Here is a 24,711-nt window from a genome sequence, read left to right on the forward strand (position 1 = left end):
TGGTCAGCTTTGGCTCAGTTGGTAACACACTTCCTTCTGAGTCAGAGGTTGTAGGCTTAAGCACTTAAGCACATAATTTAGACTGACACTTCAGTGCAGTACTGAGGGAGTGCTGCACTGTCGGAGGTGCCGTCTTTTGGATGAGACATTAAACCGAGGCTCTGTCTGCCCTCTCAGGTGGAGACACCATGGCACTATTTTGAAGAAGAACAGGGGAGTTCTCCCCAGTGCCCTGGCCAACATTTATCCCTCAACCAACATCACTAAAACAGATTATCTGGTCATTAATTCGTTACTGTATGTGGGACCTTGCTGTGCGCAAATTGGCTGCTACGTTTCCCTACATTACAAAAGTGTTTACACTTTAAAAGTACTTCATTGGCTGTAAAGCGCTTTGGGGTGTCCTGAGGTCTTGAAAGGCACTATACAAATTTAAGTCTTTTTTTAACTCCCTGCAGTGCAATTTGTTTTTTTTTAATGCCTTGTGCTTTTCAGTTGATTTGATACTGTATTTGCTTTGTATGCAATTGACTTAGTATTGATCCTGCATTGCTTTTATCTGACTGTAACCTGACAATGACTTGTTCTGTGTAAAGTCAAAAAAAGTTAACATGTTAAGCAATGAGAAAGCAGCCACCCCAAAAGCTTGCAATTTTATATTTCAAAATCTGCTGTTCCCAGCAAAACTACAAATGGCAGGTAATCTAGCAAGCAATTGGAAAAGCTTTAGAAGAATATGGGACAACAATGAGATTGCGTCATATTTGATTAAGCAGCTAGAAGATGGCAGAAGTGCTACACTGTTTGCAGATGTTGGCAGAGAGGAAAATACTTGATGGTTGTCAGTTTGAGATGGCTGAAGACAAGACTGACATTAGTGTTCTTTTTACCACAGTTCAGTAGACAAAAGATGGGACCTATTTTGCCTTGCAGGCTTCTATTATTAACACATTAAATTTCATTAACTGAAAAGGATTACAATCCCTCAACTTGCTTTTGACTGACATAAGTACGCCTCAGAAGTATGACATTTTTTTATTTGTTCATGGGATGTGGGCGTCGCTGGCAAGGCCGGCATTTATTGCCCATCCCTAATTGCCCTTGAGAAGGTGATGGTGAGCCGCCTTCTTGAACCGCTGCAGTCCATGTGGTCTTTGGGTCCTGTTGCACCTAAAAATGTCGGTGTAAATTTGCAGCCCGTACAGAATTGGGATATGTTAATGAGCACAGAGGATTTTGGTGGAGGTTTTGCTGAATTGGCGTATAAGATCGAGAAAATTTGGGCTTGGCATAAAAATTGGTGAATATCACTTCTGCACAAATTTCCTCAATCTTTTGTGCTGAAAATCAGCATTATGGCCTACTTTGTTTCAGCACTAGTTTTCAGGAAATTCCGGACCATAGTTTTGAACAGTCTTGAGGTCCAAAGGTCCCTCGCTTCCATCAGTCTCAGCCTGGCAACAGGGGCACCTGTGTATCTCATTCTGAGTTACTCCTAATGCATTGCAAACATAACTTCCAGAAATTTGAAGCACGAGTGCCACTGACCCTCGTTATATTTAAATTAGCTCTGCACAAATTCAGCAGGGGGAGTGTGAGAAAGTCCAAGACATGATCAAGAATTCAGGCCATCGATTTTAGGACAAGAAACAGATCAAAATGGCTTCTGCCCCAATTTGCTGTCCAGAAAAAGAAAGCCCCAATTTTAGGTCCCAGAAACATCAGAAACTCTGTGGATTCAGGGCTGCAATATTTTGCCAGGAACATGGAAAAAAATGGCCTTGAAAATCCATTGAATGCACAAGGGCATTATCTGCTGGATATACCTGCTGCGGCCTCTCTGCTAACCCCTCCAAAAATCACAAGGTCAGTGGGAGGGGCCATGAGGAGCGGGCATTTGCTGGGTTGGGAGGGCCACCTGAGGCACCGACACTAAGTATGTCAGACATGCTGATTGAAGTTTGCCAGCCCAAGGGGACGGTTGCCAAGTTTCACCCCACCACAAAGGAAAAGAGCCATCCCCATGGGCTCTCTGTGTGATTTTTTTGTTAAGTCTCTCCTGATCTTTAGGGTCCAATCCTGATCCTGGCTTAGTCTCCAAGGTGCGTTCCACTTTGTCAGATGTCAAGTAGTTTTAGGCTTGGTCTTAACAGGCATATCTCTGCCAGCACTACGCTGGATGCCGATTGAGGGCCAAGGTGCAGGAATTCCCAACTTAGAGAGCTTGTACCCCTTTTCCTGTCCTGCTCTTGATGTGAATGGTCTTGTAGGGGCAAGTGGTGGTTCAACCCCACCCACCCCCACCCCCACCCCCATCCGATGCCCAACCCAGAAATGTCAATGGATTTGGGTTGCGACCTTTCCAATGTACACCCAGCAAAAAGATGGGATCTGCCGAAGTGGTCACAGACTTTCGGCCCCAGTAACTAAAAATGAAGTCCAAGAGGTTGAAAGTTCCTGATATTGATTGTAAGCATTGTGGAAAGAAAGAATGTAAGGAATCTTACAACACCAGGTTATAGTCCAACAGTTTTATTGAAAATCACAAGCTTTCAAATAAAACTGTTGGACTATAACCTGGTGTTGTAAGATTCCTTACATTTTATCCACCCCAGTCGATCACTGGCATCTCCACATCAGAAAGAAAGAAATCAGTACTGCTTGGGATGAGAAATGTAATGTATGTAGAGAGCAGAACCATTTCTCAACCAAATGGCCAAAATCCAGAAATCACAACAAAGTTACGTACTGTAGATGAAGCTGCTGGTGACTCAAACAAACATTATGTTCTCTCACTTAAAGATCCTGGATCTGTTGAAGACCTGTGTGCCAGCAAATGAAATGCCTGTGATCTCATAAACAACAAGTATATCAAATTTCAGCCAGACTGTGGTGCTACAATCAATTTTTATCTGAGAATGAATATATGAATATTACAGGCTGTAAGATGATCCAAGTGGCAGAGAGCTTCAGAATTCTAATACTTCACAGAAATGAAACCACTGGGGAAAGCTCGATGCTTCAAATCCCCAAAACAACATGAAGTGTTTCAAATGGTGTCAAATGGATGTAGACCTGATCGAGATACTACAGTCATTTAATATATGCAACTTGTGATGGAAAATTACAAGAACGGTATGATGATAGATGGTTCATCAAAGCTCACACAAGATGTAATGGCCAATCACCAGACTGTATTCAAAGGACAAGGGATGTTAGAAGGCACTCTGCAGTTTCAAGTTGATCCCTAGTCCCAACTACACAGTTGCCAACCTGGAAACTACATCTAGCCAAGAAGCAAGTTGTCACAAAGCACATTAACAAGCTTCTTGATATGAAAATGTCTCAACTGACTGGGTCTCTTCAATAATGATGATGAAAAGAAATAACAGAGTGCAACTGTGAATCCAAAGCAGTGATCCAAAGCTACTTAAGAAAGCCTCCAAGCATAATTATTAACCACTGTTATGATTTTAGGTTTTTTTCTGCCCTTCTTAATTTACATATTTCAGCTTCTATATCTTAGATTACTGTCATAGATGGGTTTTAGCTCCCTATGGCCTTGAGAGTATTTTCACTGGCCCTGATATCTAGGTAGATTTTGATAACAAATTTATGATTTTTTTAGCTAGTGGATCTCCTGTGAGCCTCCATTGAATTCCCACATGTTCTGAGAAGTGGCAAAATATTGCAACACCCGACCTCATTTTAGGCTTTAACTGCCAAACAAATTTAATGAACAATAGATGTACAAGTGAATAAATCACAATAATATATGCAATGGCCTTGAATTTCTATGCCGTTTTCGGTCAACTTTCATCGTAGAATTGGGGCATTAGCTTTTTTTTTGTCAGCAATTTCAGGAAGAAGCTGAGTGCACCAGTTTTCCACCCCAAAATCTATTCCCCGAATTCCCTTGTGCTTTTTGGCCATTCCTGCAAATTAACTGCTGCTGAGTGATTTCATTACAATACGTGTAAATGTGGGCCAGTGGTGCTGCAGCCCCATATTCCCTGGTTTTACATCCACAATGCACCAGGGGTAAGTTAGAATGAGAGATATAAGGTCCATGTGTCGCTAGGATCAGCTACGGCATGAAATGAGGAGTTTTTGAACCTGAAGAGTGTGGAGAGTTTGACTAATGATTGCTGCAGCTGGGAATGACTGTTTGGAGCAATTTATTTTTGGTATTCTGCCTACACCGCCTTGGGCTTGCTTCTCACCACTTGTGACAGTCTGAGACCACCTGGAGGTTCGAACCCCTCCACCCCTAATCAGAGCGAGAGATTCTCAGGAGCAGGTATCGCATTCCCTGTGGGAACACCATTCTATGGTGGGGGAAGATCAACAACAGAGGAAGGTGAAAAGGAGAGCGAGGAGGATGCATCCCACCAAATATTAACCCCCCCCTCAAAAAAATAATATACAGGCAACACACGTGGAGATATGTATTAGAAGAGGTTATTTCACCAAAGTTGCTATAGGGGAGTTCTGCTGCCTACTGCACGAGGACCTGAAGCCACGCTCATCTGTCCTGACTGTGGCTGTGGAGATGATGGCCACATTCAACTTTTATGTTACTGGGTAATTTCAGGTAGCCATGGAGGATCTGTGCAATTTCAGTTAGGCTGCAGTGTGGGCATGCGTTCATCAGCTGACCGACGCACTTTACAGTAGAGCTGGACAATTCAATCAATTTGACACCACGGCAGGGCAGGAGCGAGCTAGGGTCATTCAGTTTTACAGGGTTGCTCGTTTTCCCAGGGTTTAGGGTGGAATAGACAGCACCCTTGTTGCTTTGCGAGCTTCTACAGACTGCTCTCCGCCCCACCACCCCTGCCTCCACAACTTCCTCAACAGGAGGGCTTCCAGTCACTGAATCTACAGATTGTGCAAGACAGCATGCATAGGATCCTCCATGTCAATGCGAGATATACTGGAAATCGTCATGATGCGTACATTACTTGGAATTCAAATCTTCCTGACCTCTTTCATGTCACCAGATGGCATGTGGTGACAAAGCCTACCCCTTGCTCCCATGGCAAATGACCCCACTCAGAGTGACCTGATCAATAGCAGAGGAGTGCTACAATGAGGCACATACCTCTACAATATAGGTCATTGAGTGGACCATTGTGGTCTTAAAGGGGCACTTTCACTGTCAGCTCAGAATAGGTCAGGGAGGGAATCTGCAATATGCTCAATTCATGTGTCACAAATAGTTGCAGCCTTATGTGCCCTACACAACTTTGCCATTCAAGACGACTTGATTTGGATGTTCCTTGAGAGGTTACCCAAGCAGGCATAAATACCTGGAGCATCGCGGTGACCGTCACTCAGAGAACTCCTCAGAGACAGCTACAAGGCATCAGATCACAACTGATCACTGATATCTTTTCTTTGGTTTAACACAGTTATTTTAGTCACCACTATTTTAACTCTACCTGCAAATAAAGGACCAATCCTTCAATCCAGAACCCATCCTAAAATGTGAAACAGCCCTCTTTGCCTCTAAATGATCATGTTAATAACCATCACCTGATTGAATAAGTCAGCACCAAATAACTGCATGCTTTTCTGTATGACTCTAACCTCCATGAATAACAAAGGGTCATAAGTGCACATTCTATTTTAAAATAATAAACTCCAAAATGAACACAAGCTAATCTTGTATTTCCTAACACCATGGCTAGGAATTCTCTTGGAGTGACTCTTGCTTTATGCGCATAAACGGGGTTTCCACTTCAGTTCCGGCAGTTACAGCGGCAGAGTGGGAGCAGCTCCAAGGAAAGTCCTGGCCCATGCTTCCCCTGGGTGGCTAAACATCCCTTTCTTTCTCCTATTCCAGTGGTTCTTCAAGGTATAACCTGCAGGTCAGTATCACCACAAAATATTAGTTGGCTGCTAATATTTTATAAAAAGGACATGGGACTGAGGGTAGCCCCTCTCTCACAGCAGCTTGCTCCTGGAAGGGAGCCACTGCTGGCTACATCTCTGGAACTTGTTCATGGGCAGTCTGGTGTCACCTCCTAATGCCACTTCCATTGTGCTCTGAAGGGAAGTGCATGTGCTTCTATCCTGAAAGACTCAGGGTGGTCACCTCCAGCAGTCACCATTCCACTGGGCCCAGTTGGCCAGTTGGTCTAATGGCAGCTATCCATTCCTGAAAGCCCTAAGAGACAGCAGCATGCATCAAAGCTACCGGGGTCCAGAAGCTGCAATGCAGGGCACTGCCACCAGGGCAATAGTCTATTCCCCTATGGAGATGGAGGCCCCAATTAGTCATGGGCCGGTTCTTAGGTGGACATTCCAATGCAGTTGCCACACACCCCAGTGATGCCTGCAATGAAGAAAAACTTCCTTGATGTTTCAATAAATGTGAACTGTGGACTCAATAGTCACACCTGTCAGTGACCCATATCCTTTGAGACTGACCTCAGAGTCTGCACATAGGTGTGATGTTTCATAAACATCGTTCTTTTCAGGTGAATACCAATGAATTCTGGGTCCCATGACTCCAAAGCCATGGACAGCCGACTTCTTGACCTCCACTGGGGAAGAGGCATATCCTCAACCATTCTCCACTCCTCAAGCTGCCTTGTATCCTATGAATCACCGAGTGCCACATCCTCACTAACTCGATTTAATTACCCCCGTGTGAAAGTATCTGAGCTGGTACATGGTAGGGAAAGACAAGTGACACGGGGAAGGAGATCAAGAACGTTGTGGCAGAAGAGCATGGGGCAGGAGGTCGTTCCTGGAACTCATGAGTGTGATTAAGTTTGATATCCTCTCTCACTTCATTATCATCCTCCACAACTTTATCATCCTTATAATCCACAAACAAGTATTTCCTTCTCCCTTCCTCCTCTTCCTCATCATCATTATCACCTTCCTCCTCCTGTGTCCCCCATTGCTGAGGTGGATCTGCAGGAAAGGAGGGTCCAAGCTAAGAATGGGTGAGCATTATCCAATTGAGATTAAGGAGACAGAGAAGTGGTGAAAGCTTGTGGCTATGTGGTACTTCATAGTGATAGAAAGAAAAGAGAGAGTGTTTGATGTGTTACCTCGCCTGCCCTGGTCATGTCATTGAATTTCTTGTGGCACTGATTTGCAATCCTGAGGGTAAAAGTGCCAGTGCCAGCTCCCGCAATATGGCACGAATGACAATTTTTGGAGGTGTCCTTCCACTGACACTCATCCAGTCTATCTCTCCTCTGGTCTGTTTCACCGAGGAGGGTTTGCAGGTCCATCTTTGTGATATCTTCTTCGCCTCTGTGCCATGCCCTTGTCCCTTCTTTGGCTGTCTCTGCTAACTGCTCCCATGGTAGACATTCTTGAAAAGTGGCATAAAAGCATTCATAGGACATCCGGTCAAGCTGAGTGAGTCAAGCACTTTGGTACTAGCCTGCTGCTCCCCCAGCCTGCTGCTGCAGTACTTCCATGCTCAATCCTAAAACCCATTCCTCCATTTCAACAGGCCACATCTCTTACTTTAACTCCCATGCCACCTGGCATACAATCCTTGGTTGCTAGCCTTCACCTAATTTTGTTTTTCAAAGGCAACACTCTAATTTTAAAGCATCGCAGCATGTTGCCTCTATCGTATATGCCAATGATTTCCAATGGACATGCAAATGAGATGATCCATGAATGTCTGGTGCAAATAGTTCTGCAGATCATTGACAGGCGCAACTCATCGCACATTGGTGCCAATGCGGCACAACTCGCCAATTAGAAATTTGGGGTCTACATATCTTAACTCCGTGAAAAATGGAACTTAATAAGTCATTTTCAATTTCTATGCTAAACTTTGAAGGTAAATTGCCACAGGACATCTCCCGCATGTCCACTGTATCTTCAGTGGAAAACCCTGGAAAAATGGCATAAAGGAGTCATGGCAGCGTGGATAAGAAATTGGCTAAGAGACAAATAACAGAGAGTAGTGGCGGATGGTTGTTTTTCAGATTGGAGGGAAGTATACAATGGTATCCCCCAGGGATCGGCATTAGGACCAGTGCCCTTTTTGATATATATTAATGACCGGGTACAGGGCTTTTTTTCAAAGTTTGCAGATGACACGAAACGTGGAAATTTAGTAAACGGTGAGGAGGATAGTAACAGATTTCAGGAGGACATAGACAGACTGGTGAAATGGGCAGACACATGGCAGATGTGATTTAATGCAGAGAAGTGTGAAGTGATGCATTTTGGTAGGGAGAATAAGGAGAGGCAATATAAACTAAATGGTACAATTTTAAAGGGGGTACAGGAACAGAGAGACCTTGGGGTGTATGTACACAAATTCTCGAAGGTGGCAGATCAAGTTGAGAAGGTTGTTAAAAAGCACACAGGATACGTGGCTTTACAACAGAGGCATTGAGTACAAAATCAAGGAAGTTATGCTAAATCTTTATAAATCACTGATTAGGCCCCAGCTGCAGTATTGTGCCCAATTCTGGGCACCACACTTTAGGAAGGTTGGCAAGGCCTTAGAAAGGGTGCAGAGGAGATTTACTAGAATGGTGCCAGGGATGCGGGACTTCAGTTAAGTGAAGAGAGTGGAGAAGCTGGAGTTGTTCTCCTTAGAGCAGAGAAGGTTAAGGGTAGATTTAATAGAAGTGTTCAAAATCATGCAGGGAGTAGATGGAGTAAATAAGGAGAAACTGTTTCCAGTGGCAGAAGAGTCGGTAACCAGAGGACACAGATTTAAGGTAATTGGCAAAAGAACCAGAGGCGAGATGAGGAGAAATGTTTTACACAACGAGTTATGATCTGGAATCCACTGCCTGAAAGGGTGGTGGAAACAGTTTCAATTATAACTTTCAAAAGGCAATTGGATAAATATATGAAGGGAAAAATTTGCAGGGTTATGGGGAAAGGGCAAGGGAATGGAACTAATTGGACAGCTCTTTCAAAGAGCCGGCACAGGCACAATGGGCCGAATGGTCTTCTGCGCTGCATCATACTATGATTCTAAATGGTGTTTCTCCAGAATTTCTGTGGCTCTTCTGCTGAAGCTACAGCAGACGATTGGGAGAACCCCCGGGGAAATTCACCTATATATTTTATAATTTTTTTTATAGAAAGAATAATTTTCTTTAACTTATATTCTTCCCAACTGACTAATCTTACCAGTTAATTAAGTGTCCACAGTTACCTTGGGCTTTGTGGATTTGAATAACTATTGACTAAATTCAAAAGGAGCGGCCAGTCATATACAGAACTGAACAAATGGAATTGTTGTTTGTATGGTTTGGCTCCTCTCTCAAGCTATCTGCTCAAAGTCCAAACTGACTGATATTCCTTATTGAGTTAAGCTGGGGACATAATTCTGAATGCAGGTTATCTTTAACTCTTTATATATTGTGACTGAAATAAAGAAACCATTAATTAAAACTAGACAAAAATGCTTCATTTTTGTCATATCCATTTCACATGATAAGTGAAGTTCTACCTGAACTAACACATTGAAAACTATTTGTTGCAAACGTGACCAGTGGATTTTGGCATCTTGCATTCTATGAAGAATCAAACCTGCTGACTACCTTTCAATACCATTTGGAAAATACAGATGGTTGTGCTTTTTGGACTACTTCCAGTTCTTGGGAAATTTCAGAGAAGGCCTCATGTGGTACTTGAAAATCTGGAGGGAGTCGCTGTTGTTGCAGGTGATATTTTAGTCTGTAGTGCAGATGAGCAGGATCAGGAATGTAAAATAGAAGCCCTGATGAAATGATGTCAACAAGTTGATTTCAAACTGAGCAAGATAAAATAAAGTGCAAGAAAAAAGAAGTGAAATGTCACTGACTCTCTAAAGATAAACTAACACCAGATCAGGGCTTAAGATGCATACTCCAGTGACAAAAGTATCCAGAGAATTTTTGGAGTGGCTAATTATTTGCATCCATTTGTTTCAAAGCTGTCAACAGTAGCCACTCTTCTTTGTAATTTATTGAAGAAAAGATGTGGCTTTACATGGAATTGTCACCATGTGAAGTGCCTGCATGAGGTGAAGAAGCCATCTCCCATGCACAGTACTAAAATACCTCAATAGCAATAATGATCTGGTTGTACATTATGAAAGTGTGACGTTTCTGAAAGACAATTGAGAGTATTACAGGAAATTTCCTCAGGGGGTTCTGCTGATCAGCTGTCTTAAGTTTGACTGAAGATCTGTGGAGACCCTGAATAAACCGCATAGCCGGGGCTTCTGCCAATCTTCCATTGAAGTTACGACGGCCAATCAGCAGAACCCCTGAGGAAATTCACGCTGCATATTTTATGCAAGAAAGTCAGCCTGTGGTTTACACCTCAAAATCCATAACTGAAGGGGAGACAAATTCTGCCCACATTTAAATAAAAATGCTTTTTGGTTTTGTTTCTGATTTTGAGAAATTGTAATGGTATACCTTTGGGAAGAAAGTTACTATGAAAAGCGATCACATGAAAGTCGCAACCATTTTGAATAAAAGTCTGATTAGTGTGCACAAAACGTCTCCAGTGATTAAAGTCATGTCTTCAAAATAGAAATTTGATGTTGTCTACAAAAGAGGCTGACATGCTGAGCATATGAACCTAGCTCACATGACCAGAAAGAATGACAATGAGGAAGTCTTGCCAATTGATGCATGCTCAGAAACAGAATAAGAAATAAAAAATGTCATCAGATGGAAAGTCCTAGGGGTAAATTTTAACCCCCAAGAACGGGTGGGTTGGGGCAGGTGAGGAGCAAAAATCCTTTGTTTTCAGAGCGGGACTGCATCTTGGCTCAAACACACCTGCTTCTGGGTTTAACCCAGGCAGGTTTGTCTTGTGTGTGGAGACCAAACACCAGGAAGTCCAGCCCCCACTTAAAGCCAGCGGGTCGATACTTAAAGGGGCAATGTCCCTCATTGAGATAGGTACTTAATATTTTGTGTATTGGAAAACTGAAATGAATTTAACCTTCCCTGTTCAGGTTTCCCATTGCTTCCGATTCACATCAGGTGAAAGCAGGAGGAAAGAGCCATAATCCATGAGGTGAATGCCTTTATTGCTTTATTGCACTGCTTGTGGGCCCAGAGGAGCAGCAGTGCTTCATCCAGGCCCAATAAGCTCACCTGGCTAACTGGACCCCCGCAATCAGCCGACCCCCCACCCACCAATGATGTCCCCACCAGCCGACCCCCCACCCCCCAATGATGTCCCCACCACCCCCCCACTAAGGTGGCCCCCCACCTAATTCTGACTCTTCAACCAATCTCCAACGACCTCCGATCTTCTTCTCAGCCTCCCGATATCTTCCACAGACCCCTCCCAATCTTCACCCAGGGCACCCCCACCCCCAATCTTCTCCCCCCCCGGATCTTCTCCCGGCCCCCCCCCCCCCACCCCGATTTTCTCCCCGGCCTATGATCCCTCCCTCCGTCCCTTCCCCAATCCCTGGCTGCGGCCTGCCTTCCTGCCCGACAGCCAGCCAGCCTGCCAATCACTGACCTTTTGGGTTTTGCACCTGGAAATCTACCCCCCAACCCCCTTCCCACCTTCCTTCTGAGCTGGAAGTTAAAATTTCCCCTCTTACATTCAGCAGGCTACTGGAGTAGACACTGATCTGAAGCTGTTGAGACTGACAATAAGCAAATGGTGTCCTGACACAAGAGAAGCACCATCTCGGATTGCTGTGTATTTTAACACACGAACTGATTATTAGCCTTCAATCATCAGAAAGGCCTTGGGAGTAAATAACGTATGTTCTGTTAGAAGTGGATGGAAGAAACTAACTCATATGTTCAGGCTATTACTTTGATTTATTTGACATTGACAGGCTGATTGATGAAAAAGGAACAGAAGTCATAGCTAAGATGGAAGTTTATTGTGCACACCATGACATTTCAAATGAGATTATATCAGACATTGGATCACCATTTCAAGAAATTTCAAGAATTTGCACAATATTATGAATTCAGTCATGTCATCAGCTCGCCATGATTCCTGGCCATGAGTTTTCTTCTACGCTCTCCTGTTGTGGTTGTGATTTCTTGACTGTGGACTGTCTGGGTAACTCCACTTGTAGTTCAGAATTTATAACTAAGTTCTCAGTCTCTCTGTTTTCCATAGATGTATCCAGTTCCTCCTAAAGGTCTTTCCATCTTTGGTTCTTACGTCTTAGGATCTGACATCCATTTAGCGTTGATATTCATTTCCCTTCTCTTGTTGGCTGAATTCTGACAGCTTCTCCTCTGTTATCAAGTTCTCTGGCACCATTATTGTAGAACGAGGCCTGTTAGTTTAAGAACCGAAGTGAAAAGACATTTTTGGAAAATAGAATAATAATTTTTGGAGTGATCTAAGAATCCAGTTACAAATTCAAAAGTACAAGTGGAGATACAAAGGCAATGCACTGTCAGAAACCACAGCCACAACAGAGCACAGCTGAAGAAACGATCATGGCCAGCAATCAGCAAAGCAATGTGGTGGAAGTAAAACTAGCACAACAACAGGAAGCCCAGATGAGCAAAACTCATCTCAATACTGCAAAGATCCAACTCACTACACTAATGGCAGAGTTGTGCAAAAACAACATAACTATTTTGTATCAGTGACTTTGTTTGAAATGTTCATACTGGAATTGTTGGACTGCTGAGACCTTATAGTTTGTTGTTGATTAAATATTCTTGCATAAAAATGTATTTTTAAGAAGACATATATATAACTGTAACTCAGTCGTATAGTATAGGAAGTTCTCTCTGACCTGGAAGTTGTTTGTATGATCGACATCAGCATGTGGAGTTAAAATGGCTGAAGAGTAAAAGAACACATGGCAGATTTTCCTGTTCCTGTACTTGGTTGCATTGGATCACTTGGGTGAAGTTGTCGGTGAAAATCGGACGGGGAAGTGTACACATCCGTGAGAGAGCCTGCTCTATTTTCTGTGCAAGGTGGGCTTCTTTATGATATGTGCTTCTCCCTGTTTGATTTTCTTTTATGCGCTGCATCCAGGCGATCCAACATGCCCAGGTGCAGGAACAGAAAAATCTACCCTAGCATGTTTTCAGTTCTGAGGACTTCATCGCTTGATACTGAGTGATGTACTAACAAACAATACAGGGAGTACAGTAGCACAGAGATGTCCAGATCTGAAAGTGAAACGAGGGTGAAAAGGCAAAATGGAAAAAAAAAAGTGCAGGAGCAAAGAAACCCAGTAACAGGTACCAGAGAGAGGGCAAACCATGAAGAAGCAGAGGAACAGAAAGAACAAGAAGGGACCTCTTCCATATATATGAAGCACGCATGCATTCTTTGGTGCTCTGAGTTTTGAAAAAGCCAATACACCTAATTCCACATGGCCAGTATTACCCTGGCATTGAAGCAGCATTAGTTAAGATTTGAAATATAACTTTGCAAAACCCACATTTTAGAATCTTTTAATTCAAATCAGAACTCCGCCAGTTCTAATCTGGCTTGTTATGCATTCCTACCTACAGCCAGTCTGTAGTTATTTATTTGACTTGACCTTGTACTTGGTATTTTAATTTTGACATCATTAGCATTTCGGACGCATTAGAAAGGTCCTCAGGGAAACATCAAACATGTACAATAAGAGATAGCATTTTCTGATCTGACCTTCACTCTCAGAAACAAAGATGCTACCACACATGTAATGTCCATTTTTCATACAGAACTGAGTCCCATCCCCCTCCCAGCATATTAACATAAAATAGGATTGGGTGCATTGTGATGAAAGTACTGACATTTTAAACTTAGCCTTGGTAGCTTTATTGTTCAATTTACCTTTATTTAAAAGAAAGAAAGGGAGAATTAATTCCTTTGTCTTCATTCTAATAATTTATCATGTTAAAAAAAATGTTTCATGTTCTCCTATCTCAAGTGCTTTCAGTGGCACTCTATAATATTGTAATGGATTTAAAAACACTACTGTACCAATTAGCAAATTAAACCTAGAGTATGTGGCTGCCAGTTACTTGCAATAATCTTATTGCTGGTACATAAAGTTATTGGTTTGGTATACAGTCCTGCAGCAACAGATAAATGAACTGTTCGGCAAGCAACAAAGTACAAACTTTAATTCCAGGGATGATACCTTGCATGATAAATTATAGTTATGAGAAGCCTGAGATACTGGGATTATTTCCATTGGGACAGAGAAGACTGTCTAAAGAGGTTTTTTAAATGATGATCGAATGAATAAGGAAAAATTATTTCCTCTAGTTGGGGAGTCAGTCATGAGGGGCCTGAGAATTGTGACTAAAAGAGTGAGGAGATAGATCAGGAGAAATTTCTTTAAAGTTGTTAGAGCTTGGACTGCTTTGCCACAGGGAATAGTTGAGGCAGTGATCATTCCACTTTTTAAAGGGAAACGCAGATAAATATTTGGAATAGAGGGAAAACAGGCAACAGGAAGAAGACAGGGTAGTGGGATTGGTTTTAGATTGCTCTAGCAAAGAGTAGGCACAGATTCAATGTGCTAAATTGCCTCCTTCTGTGCTGTAAACTTCTATGGTTTATTAATGGACCAAAAAATATACAGGATATGGTTGACTTCTACGATGGAATTCTCGATATGGACTCACAAATTCTCCATTTTTAGAAATGGGGGTGATAATTTTTTGATTTAACATTTTTTTTAATGGCAACAAATTGAAATGCTGTTGTCCTCCACTTTCTGCTGCATGAATGTATTTACCAGAGTTTCACCATTCTCAATGGCAGAAATGGTAGGATTGTCTTGCAATAAGCTCATTTTCACTTCTGAAATGGCTATGCAGGCACTTAACTCGTCAAAAAATAGCCAAGGCTGTAGTTTCAGTAGCGGAGAACGGGAAACTGTAAGAACTTGAACAAGGCAACAAACTTGTAAAGATTATTTCACAAACAGGGCGATGGAAATGCATATTGCTTCAGCTCCACAGAAAAGTGCAGCTACAAGGGCCACAACTGTTAATACCTTTTGGTACACCATTTAGCTCATTGTCTTTTCCTGGAAAAAGTGACTTTGCTTTTGAGATTTACTTCAGAAAAATGTAAAAAGGTGGTGCATAATCTTTCATCCATAGTAGGGAATTTAGCAGAGATTATTCAACAGCCCGGAGAATCTGTGACATGGGTCTCCAAAATGAGAAATCATCTTAGTCATGATCTTAACACTCAGCCTAACAACTATATGAATCAAAGCATAATTATTTTTTCTCAGGAGCTAAGCATGTGAGACAAAACAGCTGAGTGGGCTTAGAATAAGGTAGGCAATTGGTCCTCTGCCAGTATTTTCTCCAAATCAAAACACAGACAACAGATGCTTACATTAACATAAAGGGTCTTTAACATACCAAAATGTCCCAAGGCAATTCACTGAAACGGAGTGGGAAACAGACACCAAGCATGAGTAGAAGAGTTAGTGGAGATGAATGAAGGCAAAGTTGAAAAGTTAGATTTTGAGGTAGCATTTGAAGATGGGGAGAGATGTAACAAGGCTGAAGAGTTTAGTACGAAAGCGCAAGAGTGCAGGGCTGTAATTTCTAAAGGTTCGATCACTAATGGTGGAGTGGAGGGTACACATTTACTGTTTTTCCTATTTGGCTAGTTTCCTCCCACCCCCATTTATTTATGTTCCTTATCAAATTTATGACTGGGCTCCTGAGACTAACTGCAATTCAATGAATAATCTTTGACACCAACCCCACTGGGAACAGTCATTCCGAAGTGGACAGCAGTCATGGTAGTTAGCTGCCAATATTTCCCTCTCTAGGCCTGTGTATCCTTTCAATGGACAATTGGCTCCATGGTGCCAATCAAACAGCAATTACACAAACTGAAAAGTTATTCTGTTCCATCACTGTCGCTGAACTTGCTTAAGTAATCATCGCTAATGATATCTCCTGCAATAGACCAATTGTAATATTGCACTCGTAACTACTCCAGAGCGGATGATGAGAATGCCATAAGGTGTACTTAGGTAGGATGACCATTTCCCCAAAATCAAGTCTTTAGGGAAGCACACATATTTAACACTATTGCGTCTGGGCCGCATCATTCTCCAGACAGACATGTTCTGGGTTCATGTATATAAAAGCTCCTTGATTATCAAGAGAATTAGATCAGGAAACCGCATCCAGACATTCTAAACATTAATATCCTGGAATCTCTGGGGCCTAATTCCCACCAAGCATTATTACCAGTGGGAATAGTTAGGTTTTGTGCCCAAGTTATTTCCTGTTAGCTAATGGTAAACATTTCAACTTCTAAATTAACTGCCGGAAAGAAGTGGCTGTTTTACATTTTAACCTGTGCTGAGCGTTTGCACCCAGCGAGGTAACTCACACATCATAAGTGCACATGGGAAAATTGCTGATCTGCTGCATCAACTTCCAACCTGCATTCATGGTGGGCAAAGTAGGCCACCATGTATGACAACTTAGAAAATCAAGCCTAACCTCTCCGAATGCAGATGATTGGACTCCTGCCTACCAAGGATAAAACTCCAGCCATTTACCTTCTCCTCCTCTAATGTTGCCATTTATGCGTTTTTTTTTAAAGATCTGTAAACGTTAGTAGTATTATTAAGTGCTGCTTAGAGTTGATCTTAACATCGCTTCTGATTTAAATTGTAAGCAGGTGGTGATTATCACTGACTCACCTCTGATTTACATAGAATGCTCACAGGAACATTAAACCCTCTGGGTGCACAGCAAAAAATGGCACTTGGCTGGCAGTTATTTACTGATTGGTTCTACTGAAATGATAAACTTAATGCTCATGCAAAAAATAGCTCCCCAAAATCTAATTTAATATGCCAATGACTCAAAATGTTTCTGTCAACATTTTACAATCTATCAATGTTCATTGTTTCATTTAAACTTTTATGAATGTTACTTAAGTTTCTTTAACCTTAGTCTTTGGCAAAGTTTTCATCTTGATCTTATTTCTTTATTTCTCACAAACCTCATTTCTCCCCCACTTACCCACCAACAGCTGGAGGCACATCCTCTTTATATATTACCTTATATTATGTATTTTTTAAAATTGATACATTGCTTTTATTGGGCTCGTGCTCTCTGGTCTTCCCATTCTGGCCTCCTTTCCATCCCACCTTCTCTCTGCTTTAACTTTGACAGAACCACAAGGCGTCTCAGCTCTGTTATCTGGAACTCTCACTTCCCCACCTTGCTACATCTCTCCCCACTTTCAAAATCTTTCTCCAAACCTATGTTCTTCAGCCATGCTTTCAGCATGCTCTCTAATTCTTCTTCTACCTCTTGAGGCCCATCTCTTCTGTGTGAGGAGGCTTGGTAAATTGACTTTGTTAAAGGCACTATTTAATTGTGTAAGCTGTTGTCTATCTTTCTCAGGTGATCCTTACATATACATGTGCAGGCAATGCCCAAATTTGGCATTTATCATTCCTAAAATGGTTGATTCACCATTGCATCTAAAAGAAATTTTCCTCAAATATAAACTCATGGTCGATGCAGTTTTTCTTAAAATTCACGATAAAGTTGTCAATAGTTAATTCTGTTTATGCAAAGATTGTATCTGACTGGTGGGTAGTGAAAGGCCCTATGCATTAAGTAGTAAAAGGCTCTAATGATCCTGATTCATATTCCAAAGAGCTTCTGTCATCTACTAGTTATGAAGATTATTCATGCAACTGGTATTGAGATAAATCCATGTCATCACATGCTATAATGACATTTAACATGAAGTTTGATAATGTTGCATCTGATGCTGTTCTGTTGATTCCTGCTGTATTAAGCCATATTGAGGGGTTTTACTATGGAAGGATGGTTTGCAGCTTATGGTACGAATTTGAAACATCAAGACTAGCGTCTCTTCCTGTACAGCAGCTCACAGAAGTTTTAGCTTCAGATTTATTTTTTTGGAAATCATGGAGCTAAATAGACACATTTGCTTTATGACTTACCATTTGGTAGTGTTTGGACCAATGCCCATAGCTATGTTTTATGCTAATTTTACACTATAAAAGTGCAGTTGACAATAAAAAAGCGGCGGGTGTGCTCCCAGCTGCACTTATGCTGATTTCTCTTGTGACAGCTGTAGCAAAGATATACATTTTTGGTGCCTTTTGGACTGCCACCAGATTTGCCAGTTCCTCGTCTGTGCAGTGTCTGATGGATTATAGTGCCAGGTGAGATTGTATACGAGGTAGGCCAGCAGCAGGAGGCTGGTATAAAGCTGCTCTCCTGAAATCAGATTTGTAAAGTAAAAGCATCCTAATAATTCAAGCTTGCTTAGAGGATTTTGAAGATAAAACTGATATTATCTTGAAAATCCCCTAAGCAGTTTATCTCATTTTATAGTGCTTATTATGGATGACAAAATTAGACTTTAGCTTTGATTTCCATTTTGAACAGGACAAGTTTCAGATCTTCCCAGTGTGAAGTACACAGTTTTAAACAGTGCTATGCACTTAAGAATGATAGTCACTCTTAGCTAAGCTCCTTAGCATTGGTGAAACAACTCTGCAAGGTTACAGAGCAGTTTCATCTATGTTAAGGAGCATGGTAAGAACATAAGAACATAAGAAATAGGACCAGGAGTAGGCCATACAGCCCCTCGAGCCTGCTCCGCCATTCATTTATATCATGGCTAATGTTCAACCTCAACTCCACTTTCCTGCCTGATCCCCATATCCCTTGATTCCCCTAGAGTCCAAAAATCTATCTATCTCAGCCTTGAATATACTCAATGACTCAGCATCCACAGCCCTCTAGAGTAGAGAATTCCAAAGAATCACAACCCTCTGAGTGAAGAAATTCCTCCTCATCTCAGTCTTAAATGGCCGATGCCTTATCCTGCGACTATGCCTCTAGTTCTAGACTCTCCAGGCAAGGGAAACAACCTCTCAGCATCTACCCTGTCAAGCCCCTCAGAATCTTATATGTTTCAATGAGATCACCTCTTATTCTTCTAAACTCCAGAAAGTATAGGCCCATTCTACTCAAACTCTCCTCATAGGACAACCCTCTCATCCCAGGTATTAATCTAATGAACCTTCATTGCATCGCCTCTAAGGCAAGTATATCCTTTCTTAGATAAGGAAACCAAAACTGTACGCAGTACTCCAGGTGCGGTCTCACCAAAGCCTTGTACAATTGTAGTAAGACTTCCTTACTCTTGTACTCCAACCCACTTGCAATAAAGGCCAACATGTTATTTGCTTTCCTAATTGCTCGCCGTACCTGCATGCTAACTTTTTGTGTTTCTTGTACCAGGAGACCCAAGTCTCTCTGGTCCCAATATTTAACAGTTTCTCACCATTTAAAAAATATTCTGTTTTTCTATTCTTCCTACCAAAGTGAATAATCTCACATTTCCCCACATTATACTCAATCTGCTTTCTTGCCTATTCACTTAACCTGTCTCTATCCCTTTGCAGACTATATGTGTCCTCCTCACTGCTTACTTTCCCACCTAGCTTTGTATTGTCGGCAAAATTGGATACATTACACTCGGTGCCTTCATCCAAGTCATTAATATAGATCATAACTAGCTGAGGCCCAAGCACTGATCCTTGCGGTACCCCACTAGTTACAGCCTGCCAACCTGAAAATGACCCGTTTATTCTTATTCTCTGTTTTCTGTCTGTTAACCAATCCTCTATCCATGCTATTATGCTACCCCCAACCTCATGAGCTCTTAACTTGCGTAATAACCTTTTATGTGGCGCCTAATCGAATGCCTTTTGAAAATCCAAATATATTACATCCCCGTTATCTACTCTGCTAGTTACATCCTCAAAAAACTCCAATAAATTTGTCAAACACGATCATATTATGATGTTCTAAATGTCCTGTTTACCACTTCCTTAATAATAGATTCCAGCATTTTCCCGACAACTGATATCAGGTTAACTGGCCTGTAGTTCCTTGTTTTCTCTCTCCCTCCTTTCCTAAATAGTAGGGCTACATTTGCCGTCTTCCAATCCGCTGAGACCATTCTAGAATCTATGGAATTTTGGAAGCTCACAACCAATGCATCCACTATCTCTGCAGCCACCTCTTTTAGAGCCCTCGATTGTTGGCCATCAGGGGATTTATTGGCTTTTAGTCCCATTAGTTTCCCAAGTACTTTTTCTCTACTGATAATAATTACTTTAAGTTCCTCACTCTCATTAGACCTGTGCTTCCCCATTAATTCTGGTATGCTTTTTGTGTCTTCTATTGTGAAGACAGATTCAAAATATTTGTTTAATGCATCTGCCATTTCCTGATTCCCCGTTATAATTTCTCCTGTCTCAGCCTCTGGGGACCAATATTTACTTTTGCTACTCATAAGAACATAAGAACATAAGAAATAGGAGCAGGAGTAGGCCAATCGGCCCCTCGATAAGATTATTGCTGATCTGATCCTAACCTCAAATCTAAATTCATGTCCAATTTCCTGCCCGCTCCCCGTAACCCCTAATTCCCTTTACTTCTAGGAAACTGTCTATTTCTGTTTTAAATTTATTTAATGATGTAGCTTCCACAGCTTCCTGGGGCAGCAAATTCCACAGACCTACTACCCTCTGAGTGAAGAAGTTTCTCCTCATCTCAGTTTTGAAAGAGCAGCCCCTTATTCTAAGAGTATGCCCCCTAGTTCTAGTTTCACCCATCCTTGGGAACATCCTTACTGCATCCACCCGATCAAGCCCCTTCACAATCTTATATGTTTCAATAAGATCGCCTCTCATTCTTCTGAACTCCAATGAGTCGAGTCCCAATCTACTCAACCTCTCCTCATATGTCCACCCCCTCATCCCTGGGATTAACCGAGTGAACCTTCTTTGTACTGCCTCGAGAGCAAGTATGTGTTTTCTTAAGTATGGACACCAAAACTGTATGCAGTATTCCAGGTGCGGTCTCACCAATCCCTTATATAACTGCAGCAATACCTCCCTGTTTTTATATTCTATCCCCCTAGCAATAAAAGCCAACATTCCGTTGGCCTTCTTGATCACCTGCTGCACCTGCATACTAACTTTTTGATTTTCTTACTCTCTTCCTTTTTGCATACTTGTAGAAGCTCTTACAATCTGTTTTTATATTTCTTGCTAGTTTACTTTTATATTCTATTTTCTCCCCTGTTATCAATTTTTTGGTCATCCTTTGCTGGTTTCTAAAACTTTCTCTATCCTCAAGCTTACTACTCTTCTTGGCAACATTATAGGCCTCTTTAAATGTAACACTATCCTTACCTTCTTTAGTTGGCCAGGGGTGTATCACTTTTCCTGTGGAGTTTTTATTTCTCAATGGAATGTATATTTGTTGAGAATATTGAAATATTTCTTTAAATGTTTGCTTTTGCTTTTCAACTGTCATACCCTTTAATTTGATTTCCCAATCTACCTCAGCCAGCTCACCCTCATACCTATGTAATTGGTTTTATTTAAATTTAGGACTCTAGTTTCGGATTTAAGTACGTCACTCTCAAATTCAATGGGAAATTCTATCATATTATGATCACTCTTACCCAGAGGATCCTTTACTGTGAGATTACTAATTAACCCTGTCTCATAACACAGTACAAGATCTAAAATTCTACGACCTGATCTTCCGAACCAAGATCCTTTCTCACCACTGTCCTTATGTCATCCTTTATTATTAGGGCCAGATAGAATGGTACATGCTTTACTGAAACTCCAGGTCATTCATGCTGAATACATTTAAATTAACAGGATAAGTGAGAAAGATGAAGGGCTAAATTAGTCAAGAGAAGGTAAAGATGTTGCATAATAGAGAAAAATAGCATCTACAGTTTACTTCATGATGAAGGAAAAACTAATAGCTCACCAGTGATGAACTCATATTCTTCTTGATATATTCCGTTTCCACAGTAAGAACAGGGATGGTTTTGTTCAAAATAAGTTTGTTCAATATACTTGTTCTTTGGAATTAATAAGAATTATTGCATGTGTTGACATCTTATTAATATTGCCATGTGAATTGTTCATTGCATTCAATGTAAACAAATGTCCTATTCTTGTGTTATGATTGTAATCCTATATGTCTCCATTAAATATTTATGGTAATACTAATGAGGAAAAAATGGTATTACTAGAAACCACCAGCTTAGAATATGCAAATATTGCTGGAAAAAGCCTTTACTTCTTATCAAATGCCTCCACTGTATAGCAGTAAATGGAGATATAGTTCTATGAGACATAAATGTTTCAGCCATTAAAATCCACAACATATGATGACAAATTTCATTTGATTTAGTCTCTAAGAATAAAACATAACTTTTACCAGCAACATTAAAAACACATATTGCAATAATCACCCGGTACAGGCTTCTTCAGGACCTTACTTTATATGTGGTCCTCCATGCAGCTGTCAGCTGCTTCTTAGTATCTATTTTCTTCAGTGCTGTTGGTATGTTTGAGAATTTGCAAAGAAAATAACACTTTTATCTCTTAAGAATACATTTTGACATTATTTTATATGACTCTGAACTCTTCTTTCAGACATCTTTCATCTGAAGGTTCCTGAATCAACCCCAGTCGGTTCAGCCATTGGCAGAATAAAGGCCAATGATGCTGATATTGGGAAGAATGCTGATGTAGAATACAACGTCGTTCCTGGAGATGGACTGAATGTATTTGACATTACCTCTGACAAGACTACACAAGAAGGAATTATAAATTTGAAAAAGGTCAGGATTGTTTAGTGTTTAAAATAAAATAAAACAGAAGTCATGTAAGTAGCTATCACTCATGTGGCTTAAGTTGCCGCTTGTGCCACAATAAATGACTCCTGCTTGTACCATGGTTCTGACAATTCCTTTCAGAAACTGCAGAAAATATCTTAGCTGCAAAATCTCATGATTGTGATCTTCCTTTGTTTTCGATCATTTTTTTTTCTTTTTATTCTTTCTCTCCTAATCACTATTCAATATTTCTCTTCCCCACTACCCTCCCTTCCCCAAATCTGTCCATCTTCACATTTCTGTTGTGCTCTCTGCTTGTCCTTCTGACTATCACTGCTCTCTTTCTCTCTTTCAGGATAAAATTCTCCTAATCTGTATCTTAATTTACATAACCTCCCAATTTAACTTTCACAAATGCTCAGAACTAACTAAAGCTTGACATCAAGCACAATATGAACAACTTCTTAATTTCTACCAATGCTCAATACTTCTTCTGCCATTACAATTGTGTCTAAAATTGGTAAAGTTTTTACACAAAAATACATCTGTTTTATGTGTGAGAACGGTTATCTCAATGTGTGCTATAAACATAAACAGCTTGTGAGCTATGATTTAGAGGAACATAAACCAGTTCATGATATCAGCCTGCTACCCACCTGCCTTATAAATTATGTAACACCAAGCACCTCAATTGTAAACTACAATTTATAAACAATTCAATAAAGTCATTTCTGACCTGGAGTAGGAATATAGGAACAGGAGTAAGCCATTCAGCCCCTTTAGTCTGTTTCGCCATTCTATTGGATCACGGCTAATCTGTACCTCAACTTCTTTTACCAGCCATTGCTCCATTATCCTTGAAACCTTTACCTTAAAAAAAAATCTATCGATCTCAATCTTGCAAATTTAAATTGGCCCAGCGTCCACAGCCGCTTGGGGGAGCGAGTTCCAGATTTCCACTACTGTTTGTGTGAAAAAGTGCTTCCTGGTTTCACTCCTAAATGGCCTAGCACTAATATTAAAATTGTGCCCCCTTGTTCTGGATTCCCCCACCAGAGGAAATTGTTTCTCTGCATCTATCCAATCGAACCCCATTATCATTTTAAAGACCTCAACCAGATTTCCCCTCAACCTTCTAAACTCAAGGGAATACAAAGTAAGATTATGCAACTTGTCCTCATAATTGAACCCTTTAAGCCCCCCGCATAATTCCGGTGAGTCTGCACTGTACCCTCTCTAAGGCCAATTTATCCTTCCTGAGGTCTGGTGCCCAGAACTGAAGGCAGTACTCCAGATGGGGTCTGACCAAGGCATGACTTCCTCCCTTTTGTATTCCAGCCCCCTCGAGATTCAATTAGCTTTTTTGGCTACATTTTGTACCTGTGCACTAGTTTTTAATGATTTGTATACATGGACACCCAAATCCCTTTGCTCCTCTACAGTTCCAAATCTCTCACCATTAACAAAATATTCTGATTTGTCTTTCTTGGATCCAATGTGGATGACCTCACACTTCCCCACATTGAACTCCATCTGCCAGCTTTGTCCACTAACTTTATCTATATCCCTTTGTAGCTTCCTGATCCCATCTGCACAACTTGCTGTGCCTTCTAACTTGGTGTCATCTGAAGATTGGATATACAACTCTCTATACCTTCATCTAAATCATTGATATATATGGTAAAAAGCTGAGGCCCCAGCACAGATCCTGGGGAACACCACTTGTCACATCCCGCCAATCAGAGTATGCTCCTTTCGTTCCTACTTTCTGTCCCCTACCTCTCAACCTATTACCAACCCATGTCACAGGGTTACCTTTAAATTCCACATGCTTTTATTTTTGATAATCTCTTGTGCGGAACCTTATCAAATGCCTTCTGGAAGTCGATATAGACAACATCTATAGCCACACCCTTTTCTACCATATTAGTGACCTCCTCAAAAAAATCAACTATGTTAGTCAGACATGACCTACCCTTCACAAATACTTGCTGACTCTCTTTAATCAGCTCATACTTGTCCAAATGCTCAGTCAATCTGTCTCTGATGATAGATTCCAGTAACTTC

At 41.1% G+C, this 24,711-nt stretch overlaps 1 protein-coding gene across 1 annotated transcript in view; it reads left to right on the plus strand.

The window, feature by feature from the left end:
• LOC137339234 (cadherin-12-like) overlaps positions 1-24,711 on the plus strand; it is a 214,152-nt gene that overhangs the window by 94,527 nt on the left and 94,914 nt on the right. Inside the window, exon 6 of the mRNA XM_068001881.1 lies at positions 22,463-22,650. Within this exon, the coding sequence (XP_067857982.1) occupies positions 22,463-22,650 (188 nt within the window). The remainder of the gene's footprint in view (positions 1-22,462; positions 22,651-24,711) is intronic.

Source organism: Heptranchias perlo, chromosome 2 (assembly GCF_035084215.1).
Source record: "Heptranchias perlo isolate sHepPer1 chromosome 2, sHepPer1.hap1, whole genome shotgun sequence".
NCBI classification, from domain to species: domain Eukaryota; kingdom Metazoa; phylum Chordata; class Chondrichthyes; order Hexanchiformes; family Hexanchidae; genus Heptranchias; species Heptranchias perlo.